This window comes from Hyperolius riggenbachi, chromosome 12, assembly GCF_040937935.1.
Source record: "Hyperolius riggenbachi isolate aHypRig1 chromosome 12, aHypRig1.pri, whole genome shotgun sequence".
NCBI lineage: Eukaryota > Metazoa > Chordata > Amphibia > Anura > Hyperoliidae > Hyperolius > Hyperolius riggenbachi.
The window spans coordinates 9,888,977-9,902,922 of record NC_090657.1 but is presented as its reverse complement, the minus strand read 5'-3'; the positions used below and the strand labels follow the sequence as shown (position 1 = coordinate 9,902,922).

Sequence of the window (13,946 nt, the reverse complement as noted above, 5' to 3'; positions counted from 1 at the left end):
TGAAAGATTTTGTTTGCTCGTTGCTACTGCTAATTACAGCAGTCTTTATCTGACTGCAATTTCTGTGGACAGCTGGCCTTTGTGTCCACAGAAATAGGGTAATAAAAACAAAAACTTCTTACAAACATTTAAATGTAATAAGAAGATTTAAAATTGAAGTTTTATTATTAAGGAGCCACATTGTTAGCATGCATTTTTAATTTGCTATTGAGATGGCCTGAAAGCTAAAAATGCTGCTTGGTTCCCTTTAGCCCTCAGGGCTTGGCTGCCTTATAGTCAAACCGTGTTCCTATTTACATGAACTTACCGGCCCTGCCGCCATCTGTAGTTTTGTGAACCCGTCTCACCACTAACTGAGTTTGGATACACTACCCAGCACCACAGAAGATGCTAGAATTATATAGATCCACAATAACAATAATAACAATTAGATGACAGGAATAGGTCTTAAAAAAATTGGGACAGAGAAACAAACAACTGGAAAAGTTGTGGGATGGTAAAAAACAAAAACTCCTGATGGAATATTTAAAGAAACACTGAAGCGAAAAAAAATATATGATATAGGGAATTGGTTGTGTACTATGAATTTTTATTTTCAGGTATATAGTGTTTTTTCTAACATTGCATCATTCTCTAATATGTGCAGATTACACAACACTCAGCATTCAAAATGAGTCTTTCAGAGCAGTCTGTGAACTAATGACCTCTCCTCTTGCAGAGAAAAAGTAAATAGTCCAGGAACAGTTGAGATAATAAAAGTCAGATAACAGCCCTCTCCACCACTAACTTAGTCGGAGAGCTTAATGGCTTGTTTGCATAGAGATAACAACTGGAGTTTCTCAACTCTTCCTGTACTGGAAACAATTACACTGATGTATCTGATTTTAATGTTTTATTTCTTAGATGTGCTACACATACAAATCATAATATCATCATTTTTTTTTCGCTTCAGTGTCTCTTTAAAAGCTAAAAAGTTAACCGGCAGCAGGTCAGCTACGTGATTGGTAATGAAAGAGCATCCCAGACAGAGAGTCTCTTAGAAGTAAAGAGGGGGAGGGACACACCACTCTGTGAAATACTGGAAGGCCAAATAGTGCAACAATTTTCAAATAACATTCCTCAATTTACTCCACTTACTCAGTCAGGAATACAGCAATGGTTCTGGTGCTCTCAAAAGCTGGGGAAAGCAGCCAGCTTCCTCTGTTCCAGCGTGGCATTCCCAGCAACCTTGTAGACGAGCACGTGTACTGACTGACTGCTTCCCGGGGAAGGCGTGCGCAACCAAGTGCCTGACCCATTCCCTGTGGCGCCAGCAGTAACAGGTGCCAGGTGATTAGGTGGTTAAAGTGCAAGTGGCCAATCAGTCACTTTGCTTCTATATCAGCCTGCTGGGATCTGTTTGTAATCATAATCTTAACATTTGAATAGCAATTTACTCCTCAAAGCGCTTGAGAGATGCAGCCGCTAAGCTCAGTAGGCCACCCTGCAGTGTTAAGGAGTCAAGTGGTATCCTGTGTCAGAGACAGACCTTACCCAGCACACTGTCCTGTCTGATTGGTCCCAGCCTCAATAAAGCTCTGCCCTGTCTTGTGCAGCTTGCCCATGATACAGTTAGCTGCTGTTAGCTAGCTACTAGGGTGTGATTCAGGTTGACCTTATATTGTGACCTTGTTTGACCAAATGGTTTTGATTTGGATTGCTGCCTGTACTGACCTATGGTTGTTGTGACTTCACCATGGCCTGACCTCTGGTTTATCCGCCTGGCTACCTGTTTTCCCATGTTTGATTCATGGCTTGTTACTAACCTCGAGTTTGCCGGACTCTTGGACTGACAGTTATCTGACCCTGGCTTAGACTTGTTATACTTAAACTTGGCTAGTTCCTGGTCTCCGACTTTGTTTTGCTTTCAGGTACTTCATTGGTTTCTTAAGGGACAGGAGTGAGATGCTGGTGTTTCAAAATTAAGGATATTTCAATGCTAGGTAGGGGGTAGGGGATAGGTAGGTGACATATGGTAATGATGGACAAAATGATTTTTCATGCACAAGTTCAATATCTATGCACAGTATCTATGCCTTTCTAAATTGTGCTTTTGTGTACTTAGAGACCTTGAGTTTGCCTGACACCTGGGTAGATAGTTATCTGGCACCGGTTTAGTCTTGTTAGACTTAATGCTGGGCATACACGAGTCGATCCGGCGGCTTGATTAGCGTCCGTGCGTGCGCCCGCCGCGTCCCCGCTCGTCCGCGCGTGTGCGCCCGGATCAATTCCCGCTCGTCCCCGCCGGCGCTTCTTATCTTCCACTCGATTCGCCGCTATTGTCCGCCCGCAGGGATCGGACACGTCGGATATTATCAATCGAGCCATCAGCGGCTCGATTGATAATATCCAAAATAAACGAATTAAATTAGTACATAGCAAGGAAATGAGCAGCGCTGCTTAAAAACAGGCAAGTACCTACCTGCAAAAGAGTGCAAGCCCCACTTGTGGGATATAATACACACCGAGCATACACATGACCTGTCTACCACTAGAGGAGGATGTTAGTTTCCTGTAACAGCTTGCATGCAACCTATTAAGTACTCGTCCCTCCCACTGCGAAGAAGTCGATCCTCCATGGGAGGGGCCTAACACTAACTAAATCCTAACCTATGTATATGCATAGCCTGGGTGCGGCTAATCAAATAAAATCGAAAATTGAAAATTGCGCAAAAGGTGGATCAGCGCAACACCAGGCCGCCTCCGAATGGCCTCCAATCAGAGGTGCGCTGAGCCCCCCCAGAAACTGCAAACGCACCTTGAACCCAAACAGAAGCTCTGCGTATACACCAAAAGCATGGCTGTTAAGTGGGAGCAGCTGACCAAAAACGAATTGAATTAGTACAGGCACTTGCCTGTTTTTAAGTAGCGCTGTTCATTTCCTTGCTATGTACTAATTTACCCCGCTTAGACTTTGGCAGAGCTCCTGGACTCTGTCTTTGGCTTTCAGGTACTTCTTTGGCTTCCCCGCCTCAATTCCTACATCTTGCATGCTAAGACCTGGGGGCAATCAAAGTCGGGAAGATGCCTTCAGTCTCCCATTCAAGAAAGGACTTGGTTATAGGTGAAGAGCATGATGGATCTAGATATAGGATCTAAATGGAAGCTGGTGATTGCATGAAGACCTTAAGCCTAATCTACACGTAGCGATCCGTCGCCTCTTCCTGTCGGATCTTATCAATTGAGCCGCATCAGCGGCTCAATTGATAAACCAAATCGCAGCGTGTAGACCCAGCTTTAAGCTGATTTGGCTCCATTGATAAGATCCGACATGTCCGATCTCGCCGCGGCCGATTCCCCGCTCGACCACCGCGACCGGACAATAGCGGGTAATCGAGCGGAAGATAAGCGACACCGGTGGGGACGAGCGGGTATCGAATCCGACGCACACGCTGACGAGCGGGGACGCGGCGGGTACGCGCGGGGATGCGGAAGAGGCGATCCGGCGGCTAATCGAGCCGCCGGATCGCTACGTGTAGATTAGGCTTTACACAAAGGAGTTGAAACTACAATTTAGATTTCATCATCTGGAACTTTCATCTTCTAGAAACGCCTCTTTGCAATGTTGGTGTTGAATCCTAATGTGTAATATTAACCATTTGTTATACATACTGATCGCTAATAATGATATGGTAGTACCTGGTAATAGCTAGGCTAATGTATAACTGTGTTTAGGGATCTGCTGGTCCTATATGCAAAAACAAATGGCAAAATATTTGGTACAGAACATCCTTATTGACGGTCTCCTTTATAATTTTTTTGCGTGTTTGAAATTGGCATAAAATGCATTTTTCTTTATAAACCAAGTGCTTTTTATCACTTTTCAACAAAAATCAAATTACCCCGTTAAATATCTGTAATATACACATACCAAAATATTTTCTGTTCAGTCGTCAGAATTTAGACAGACTGATTGTTCATTTTCGTTTGCAAATTGTATGTATAGCTGAAATTGATCACTTAAGGCTCACACACAGGCAACTTTTCCGCCATACTATCATCAAAACTTGGTCTGTTGAACGGTACTTGGGGGTTGCCTATTTTACAGCAGGCCAACGTAGCGTAGCCAATGAAAGTCTAGGGGGCATTTCATACTTCTGTGGTGTAAGTACGTCATGTAAATCTGTGGTGAACCAGCTCTTTTCCTTTTCGCGTTCCCGCTGCGGCATGCATGCGCGGAAGCATATTTTTTTCAATCCACTTCCGCGTTATTCATATTTCGGCCACAAGCTTTGAGTGGTAGAGAGCCTCACTTCCTGCTCGGCGTGCAGCCAAAGTAGAGATTAACGTGCACTGCCGCAGTAATCTCCAAGGCTTTTTTTGGCGTTGCGGTACAATCAGCTGATCGCACCGCACTGAAAACGCAGGTTTGCAGCATGAAACCAGCCTGAGTAGTAATCACAAACGGTCACATGGCGTGCATGAAAAAAGGGCGCCGTGAAAAAAGGGTCCGGCTGGATAACGAAATCTGATAATGATAAACATCATTATCAAACTTTGGTTAACGATAAATACCATTGTAAAAACAGACATGAAATAATAACGAAAGATATTAACGTTATAAATCGTTTCGTAATTTAACTAGACAGCTTAACCAAACCCTACTCGCATACAGATCCCTCCCCTGGTAGTGCCTAAACCTAACCATTACCCTGGTGGCGCCTAACTTTAACCACCGCCCTGGTGGTGCCTAACCCTAACCCCCCCCCCCTGGTGGTGCCTAACCCTAACCCCCCCCCCCCCCCCTGGTGTTGCCTAAAAGTTTTGTGGTTAGGGTTAGGCACCACCCGGGGCGGCGGTTAGTTTTAGGCAAAAACTAACCGCCGCCCAGGTGGTGCCTAACCCTAACCACTCCCCCTAGTGTTGCCTAACACTAACCACTCCCTCTGCAGAAACACCTGCCCCCCCCCCCCCCCCCGTGCTGGAGGGGCAGCTGGCAGGACGGGGGTATTGGGCCTAGCGGCCTTAAATAGAAGCAGCCGCTACTCGTAAGAGGCACGGGCGGGGAGGACTCACCTCTTCCCAGCGTGCGCTCCACTGACGTCACTTCCTGCAGCGTTGCAGGAAGTGACGTCAATGGAGCGCACGCTGGAACGAAGAAGAGGTGAGTCCTCCCCGCCCGTGCCTCTTACGAGTAGCGGCTGCTTCTATTTAAGGCTGGAGGGGAGCGCAGATCGGGGGACCCAGGCGAGGGAGGGCCCCTCCCCGCCGCTAGGCCCAATACCCCCGTCCTGCCAGCTACCCCTCCAGCTCGGCGGCCGGCTCCCCGCACCCACGGACGGGCGGGTGCCGCCCCTGGAAATTTGCCGCCTGAGGCAAAAGTTTCACCCCGCCTCATGAGCGGGCCGGCCCTGCATACAAACAAAATAATATGACAAAAACTATAACGTTGCAAGCATCTAAAACAATAACATACTTCAAAAACTATAATGTTCTAATGTTGTTAACCATATTTATTGCGGCGCCCTTTTTTCTGCTTTTTTCGCCATATTAACGATAATTGCATTAAAGTCTATGGTTGCGCCCTTTTCGTCCACCCTAAGCTGGTGCCCTTTTTTCCTGCTACCGTCATGTGGTATTTTTATGTGCAATTTACTAAGCTGTTACATATCAGCCATTTAGCCCATGCCTTACCAGGTGTAGCAATTTTAAGTATAATCTTTCACTTGTTTCTGTGATTTTTGATGTCATTCAGACATTTAAGACAAAGCTCTGGTTCATTTTGCAGTAATTAGTCTGTAATAGGTACAGTATACTGTATGTACAGTATGAGTGGGACACCACTGAGAAAAAAAATGCCTCCTTCTCCTATAAATATTAATTGAAGTACTGACAAGAATGCATTTAAAATGGGACAGTCTCCCAGGGTGGGGACAGGCAGCCAGTGTCTCTTCTCTGGCCTACTTAACTGGTTTAGCAAGTTACATACACCTCATTTTTTACGTTCAGATCCCATCGCCCAGACTAGAAGTTTTGGGAGGAGCCAGCAGGCTTTTGCTCTGTCCTGTGTTACAAATCTCTTGTTCTCTGGCTTGTCACTGTCAGATTTTCAGGTGGAAGGTACTGGTGGACAGAGGCACAAGACCCGCAGGAAAGAAGAGGGAAGAGGCAAGGCAGCACCATGTTCAAGACGCAGAGCAAGTCGCCGACCAAATCACCTTCGAAATCGCCTTCAAAATACAGCAAGTGAGTTTGGCCAAATATCTCTCTCTAACCTACTGGAATTTGTACTTTTATGGGGGTTTTTATCTATTATCTTTAACTATTTAAAGCTCAGTAGAAAGTATATGCTTTTTAAAGTTAGTTTCTCAATAGGTCATTTGCTTTAGCTGGCTTAAATCCGACCAGCTATAGTAAAGAGCAATCTACAGCAACCCATGGGCTCTGAGCAGATTATTTTGCCTGGTGCTCATTGTATGTCATTATTGCTTCTTTGATTTACCATAGCAGCAGCAGCAGCAGCAGCAGCAGCAGCAGAATATTGTACTTAGCAATTACAGGTAGCCACAGTGGCGTAGCAATAGGGGTTGCAGATGTAGCGACCGCACCGGGGCCACCAGACCAGAGGGGCCCTCCTTCATCCATGTTACTACACCTCTATAGGTGCATTGCATAGTGGTAATCCTTAAAGTGTACCAGAGCTGTAAAATAATAATGACTTTATACATACCTGGGGCTTCCTCCAGCCCCATCGGCTCCGATCGCTCCCACGCCGCCGTCCTCCGCTGCCCGCAGCTTCGGCAACGGGGTCCCCGCACTTCCGTCAATCGGAGCCAGTCTGGTGTAAGAGAAGTGCGCCCTCTACGTATCTCTTCAGCAGCTGCTGGGGAGATACGCAAAGAGCGCACTTCTCCTGCGTAGACTGGCTGTGACTGATGTAAGTGACGGGAGCCGGTCCCCGAAGCTGCGGGCAGCGGAGGACGGCGGCGTGGGAGCGATCGGAGCCAATGGGGCTGCAGGAATCCTCAGGTATGTATAAAATCTTTATTATTTTACAGCTCTGAGTCCCTTTAACTGTTTCCTTGCTCTGATTACACCTCTCTGACACTGAATCTTGGCTGGTTTTCGGACTTTATATCAATAGAGTGCTTGAGGTCCCATGTAAAACTTGCACAGGGGCCCCAAGCTCCTCAGCTATGCCACTAGTTAGTCAATACATGTTATCACTGGATTGTGTTGATTTTCCATATGAAATATGTTTGGCATGTCCAGGTTCTCTGTCTTAAGTATAGGTTGCCACAAAAGGCCCCACTCAGGTATAAGAAGTCGGTCTCTGTAGATAGGAAAAAGGGGATACAACCCTCCACCGGGGGGGGGGGGGGGACTAGTTGATTTGTAAAACAGTATATCAGAGGCGCTAACAAGGGTAAAAGCGATTAAAAACCGTTTAAAAGGGGAAAGTTGGTGGACTCACCTCCCTCGTAGAAAAAAACGGACAATGGGACGTTACTCACATACAAATTAACTTTTATTAAAAGCTCCAAGATTTGCAACGCGTTTCACAGGTCACTCTTCCGCTTCATCAGGCAATAGTTTGGAGGGTGCACAGTCGGGTCAATATCCTGGCTAAGCGCCTCTGTGACTTCATACAAGACATACTTTTCCATTGTTTCATAGTAGGTGAAATTCACACGATCGCTCTCTAAAACGTTAACTATGTTCTTTTTTTCTGTTTTTTTTTTTTTTTTTGTTCAGTCAAACAAATATGAATGAATGTTTTTACAGAGTGTTGCACATGAGCAGATAGGTGCTAGTTTTTCCAGTGGCTTTGCCTGGAAGATACCATTGCTTGACAGCTGGGGAAACGAGTGCCATAGTACTCTATGTACTGTAGGAAGTTTGCACATAGGTTTCATTTGTTCATCATTTTGGTTATTGAGCCAGCCTTGTCATTGCCATGATGTCTACATGGAGAAAAACCTCCTAATTATCTGGTTTTAGGTTGCCTTGTTTAAGGTAATCTGTAAGAAAAAAAACTCCTCTGGGGGATACTGACCTCAGGAGGGGGAAGCCTGTAGATCCTAATAAGGCTTCTCTCATCTTCCGCCGTCACGGCTATCCAGCGCTGGAAGCCCCCCCGAAACCACAGCAGACATGCTTGTGGCGCAGCAGTGCTGCTATATTTACCTTCCCCCGCTCCAGCGCAGGCGCAGTAGCAGCTTTCCGATCGGGCTCAGGGGAAACAGCCGAGCTCGATCGGGTCCGCTCTACTGTGCAGGCTCAACTATTTCTGCCTGTTGGAAAGCTGCTACTGCGCCTGCCCGCAGGGACTGAGGAGGACAGGGAGAAGTCTCGTTAGGAACCAGAGGCTTTCCCCTCCCAAGGTAAGTATCCCTTGGAGGGGAAGGGGGGGGGGGGGGTGTCTTCCAGATTTTCTTTAGTGATTTTGTGGTGTTTGCAAGAGGTCTGCACTCCATCACCTGCTGGTGTTGGTTCCAAACACTGTGTCTACACTGTGACAAAACACAAAAAAGGGATTAGATTGAAATGACATGACAGTCACTGTCTGGATAGACAGCTATATGGAAGAGGACAAAAAAAGAATGTAGTTTTAGTACATTCGGGTTAGTTAAATCACGTATCAAATTTTTTTTAATCTTTCAAGAAATTTCAGTGTATGGTCCATTTACCAACATCAGCCACTTTCTGCACCCATTTATAAGCATCTCATATTTGCAGACAATGTAGCAGTGGGGCTTCTGCTGAAGGAGTAAGACTCCTAGAGAGGGGAAGCAAAGGCCACTGGAGTCCCTGATATATGAGAAAAATTTAAGTGAAAGGGGTATGACCATGCAACATGGGCGTGGTCATGGGTGGAGCCAGATGTACATGAGCTTAGCAGTGGTGTAAGTAGGCCTGCCCAGCAAAACGTTGAATGAAGCCCCCTCTCCTTTAATACAAAAAATAACGCCCACAAGGAAAAAAAATAAAAACAAATATGCAGCATAACACATAAATAGGCAGTGTCCCCATAAACATGGAGCCTGCACAGTTCTAACGGATGCCTCCATGATAGTTTCGGTAGTCACAGATGCATAAATGTAACCGTATATTTACGGATTATATATATATATATATATATATATATATATATATATATATATATATATCAGAGTTAAATTGACTCAGAGCTGTAACATAAAAAAAAGATTTATACATACCTGGGCCTTCCTCTAGCCCCATCCGCTTGGATCGCTCCCACGCCGCTGTATGCAGCTTCGGGAACCGGGTCCCGTCATTGCCGTCAGTCGGCTCCAGTCTACGCATGAGAAGTGCTCCCTTTACGTATCTCTCCAGCAGCTGCTGGAGTGCCAAAAGCATGCCATGTAACCATTATTTTAGAAATGAAAAAAGAAATCTAGGTGTCAGGGCCGGATTTAGGTCAAGGCCGGTGGCCATGGCCTAGGGCACCACAGGAGCAAGGGCACCAAAGCAGCAGTCTAAACTGGTGCAGCATTTGCAAGCTTGCAAATGCTGCAATGCAGGAAGATCAGGTGAGGGCCTGACCGCAGTACTCTGCTGCTAGCCGCCTGTGCAGCAGCCACCTTGCTCTCTGTGCAGATTTGCATTGTGGCCGGCGACTATGGACTTGGGCAGCATTGGAGACGGAAAGGAAGAGGAAGCTTCTGCACTGGAGACAAGCGGAGAAATGAGTGACACTGATGGCTGCTGCGGTGTAAAGGCAAGCTGGCTACCTGTACTGAAGGGGGGGGGGGAGGGATTAAGGGAGTCATCTGGCTACCTATACTGGTGGGAAAGGGGGAGGAGTCATCTGGCTACCTATACTGAAGGGGGCGGCTGGTGACAGTGGCCTTGGGTGGTACAGAGTACAAATCTGGCCCTGCTAGGCGTTAACAAGACATTTTTGGAATGAGTGTACGTACTGGCTTTATAATCTGGTAGAATGATCATACAATCAATATAGAATGAATGAAATGGGATCAGCATGCTCCCTTTTACAATCAGACCCCCATTATAAAACTCAGCTAGTTTATACAACATCTTTGTGGGATTTAAAGGGTTAAATCCGCCCTGGTCCGGTGATTCAGGACAGTATTGGGGAGTTGTCTATAGTCAAGGAGTGACATTATGCCATGCAGAACCTGATGAACAAGTCGAGAATAAATCAAAGACTGTAAGATCCACCCAGTCATGTCTAACCTGTCAAGTCACAAGAATTCCCAACACTTCATTTGCTTTTTAGGCTTCAAAAATAGCCCTACTGATTGCCCTTATTTTCTTCGCTCATTACTTTATTATCAACGGTGCTAAAAGAGGTCCTCTGTCTATAAATGCTGCTAGATTTTTTCTGGTAGCAGGAAAAAAGGGCGGCGGCTGGCGGTGGCCGAAAAGGGGGCCGCCATAGACTTTATTGCAATTATGGTTAATACGCCAAAAAAAGCAGAAAAAAGGGCAGCACGAAAAATTTCGTTAATAACAATTCAACATTATAGTTTTTGAGGTAGTTATAATTTTAGAAGTTTACAACGGTATCGTTTTTGTCAAATTATTTCGTTAATAAGTACAGATTTTACGTTTTTAAAGGTATTATCGTTAATTTATGTAAAAGGGTGTTTCTGCAGAGGGAGTGGTTAGGGTTAGGCATCACCAGGGGGAGTGGTTAGGGTTAGGCACCACCTAGGCGGCGGTTAGTTTTAGGCAACACCAGGAGGGGTAGTTAGGGTTAGTCACCACTGGGGGGTTAGGCTTAGGCACCACCCGGGGGAGGTTAGGGTTAGGCAGCACCGAGGGGGGTGGTTAGGGTTAGGCACAACTAGGCTAGGCAAGTGGTTAGTTTTAGACACCACCAGGGGAGGGTTCTGTGTGAGGGTAGGGTTGGGTTAAGCAGTATTTATGATAAACGTAGACATTTAACGTTAATATGTATTCGGTATTATTTCTCGTTTATCTTTGCAACAGTAATTATCGTTAATAAAGCTTGACTACGATGGTTCTCATTAGCATATTTCATTAATACCTGGCGCCAAATTTGTTAATAAGTCAGGCCCTTTTTTTCACAGCGCCCTTTTTTCATGCGCATTTTTTTCCCTATGAATGTTACCGGCTCATTTGTAGCAATTTGCTTTGTTGGTTTATAATTGCCAATCAATACTGTCAGTGTCAGATCAAGTATACTGTACATTTAAAAGTAGACAAAATAGTTTCTGGCTTTCTCATATAAATGTTATTGTAATGGCATTTAATTAATCTCTGTCTCTGGCCCTTAAAGGGCAACCGAGGTGAAAATAAACTCATGCAATAAACAACATTATCTATCTTTTATTTTATATTTCAATCTAGTTTTTATGTTTTAACTGTCTCTGCTCAATGACACATTCATTGAAGTATGCCAGCACTGAAATCTATGAACTATTGACCCATTTTATCTCTTTCCTGCTCCTAGAAGCCATTTATTGACAGGAAAGTGTTAAGAAAAAGGAAAGTGTCAGGAAAGTGTTTTATCACTGTAATTCCTTATCAGTGAAGATTACGCTATAGTGCAACCCAGTCCCGACCTGAACAGAAGCTGTCACTTACATACCTGATGTGTAACTCTTTTAGGCAGAGAAAGAAAAAAAGGAAAGCAGTATAGCAATTTGTGTGCTAGGCACTGTACATACACGTGTCTATCTCATCATGTCACATGTCACCTTGGTTGTCCTTTAAGCAATTCACTTTTTCTCCTAGCGTCCCTTTACACTTGGTGCAGTGCGGTTTGGAACAATCGCACCGCGCCCGGCACTAGAGTCGAAAAGTCACACCGTGCGTTATAGCTGTGGTGTGACCCAAAAAAAAAAATAAAACGTCACTTCCGGTGCACTTCCTGGATTACCGCGGAAGTCACACGGTAACACGCTGCAGCTGCGGCAGGAGAGAGTTCCACAAAGCCACGCAACGTGGTAAGTGGAAAAGGACCCTACACAACTTATCAATAAAATGCCTTTTAAAGCGGTATCGTCACCATAAAAATCAAATTTCAACAGCAACTGGTCTGAGTGTATTAAGTGATAAAGATGCTAATCCTGCATTCAAAACTTTCAAAACGTTTTCTGCTGTTATGGTTTGGAGTTATCACATACTTTAGGAGCACTGGCCCTTTAATAGTCCGTGCCAAACAGTTGCATGCTGGGGGTTCTTTTTATCTATAATATATTCCTCCTCTTCCATTTATTTCCCTGCCTAGCTGCTTATCTGAAACATGATCCTCTGCTCACTTGTGTTTACAAGCAAGGCTGAGGTGACTCAGCAATTGGAGGAGAAAAGAAAAAAAAGTTAAGGGCAGAAATTACATCAGGATTTAGCCTCAAACTGTGGGCAAGATACATGGTTCCCACCAGGAACAACATTTTCCGTGGCATAGTATGGCTAATCCTACCGCTTTAAGCTACCAGCAAGAAACAAAATACTTTTGACAGTACCCTTTTGCCTACCTTGTGAAAAGTTATTTTAGACAGATTATAAATTATAGGAGAAAACTTAGGACAAAAAGTTGAATAAAGGTCTATTGAATTGAAATGTTTGCATTGGTTGCTATGGGTTGGCTGCACTGTTACTACACAACCCACATCCTTTTAAAGACATAGTTTGCCCTGATAAGCAGTAGAAAAGTCAATTGCACATTTTGTGTATGTGAGATACTGTCACTATACATGTTTGTTACATTTCAAAATGACTACTGTAGAAAAAGAACAAAATAGTTTTTCTATAGAGATACATTCACTCAGAGACATAAATTATCTCGCCTTACTTATTTTTCTCCTCATCTATAAAATAAGTTTCAAAGATTAAAAAAAAATCACTTAAAATGTTTTTTTTTTCCTTTTTAACTTAAATATCACATTTCTTGCCTTATTCTACTGTGAACTGTTTGGCAAACTTTAGGCATCAACCCCAAAGTCTCATAGAAATCTCATTCATAACCTCGTTTTGCAATTACAATTAACCCAACATATGTTTAACCATACATATTGTTTTATTAAACTATAACAACGTTCTATAAAATCTAAAATACAGTATGAGTCCATGATGCAATGCATTACAAATATGTATTGTGCATAGCATTAGTCACATGTGATAATCTTTTAATGGAAGCAGTTAGGGAGACGTTGGGCAATCTTAAATGGTCTATTTGTGTTTAGTGGTACCTCTTTTTAGTATACCGTAAATGAAATAGTCCCTCAATGGCTTCAGCTTCCTCTATAGGATACCCGAAGTGACATGATGAGATAGACATGTGTATGTACAGTGCCTAGCACACAAATAACTATGCTGTGTTCCTTTTTTTTTCTTTCTCTGCCTGAAAGAGTTAAATATCAGGCATGTAAGTGGCTGACTCAGTCCTGACTCAGACAGGAAGTGACTACAGTGTGACCCTCACTGATAAGAAATCCCCCTTTTTTTTATATCTTTCTTGCTCTCACAAGCCAGTTTCTGCCAGAAAGGGTTTTATAGTTGGAAATTCTTATCAGTGAGGGTCACACTGTATTCATTTCCTGTCAGGACTGAGCCAGCCACTTACGTACCTGATATTTAACTCTTTCAGACAGAGAAAGAAAAAATGTGTGCTAGGCACTGTACATACACATCTCTATCTCATCATTTCACATGTCACTTCGGGTATCCTTTAACCGGCGCGGAGCGGCGGCGATCGTAAGCGACACGCAGCTAGCAAAGTGCTAGCTGCGTGTATACAAAAAAAAATTATGCAAATCGGCCCAGTAGGGCCTGAGGAATCCACCGCGGCAGGTTACCCCGAGCTGAGCTCGGGATAACCGGCAAGGAGGTTAAGCACAAGAATCTATTGTTTTCAACCAGAAAGACCCTATCTGGAAGGGTTACAAAAAGCAGAATGGATGAAAAGGGCGCGAGACACATCCTGTTGAAAGGGGCCTCCGATAAAATTACTC

General features: G+C 44.3%; 1 protein-coding gene across 1 annotated transcript in view; it reads left to right on the top strand.

Moving 5' to 3' along the window:
- The window catches only part of EVPL (envoplakin), a 140,909-nt gene that overhangs the window by 24,189 nt on the left and 102,774 nt on the right, over positions 1-13,946 (top strand). The window contains exon 2 of the mRNA XM_068263073.1: positions 6,085-6,225. Coding sequence (XP_068119174.1) covers positions 6,161-6,225 — 65 coding nt within the window. The 5' untranslated portion in view covers positions 6,085-6,160. The remainder of the gene's footprint in view (positions 1-6,084; positions 6,226-13,946) is intronic.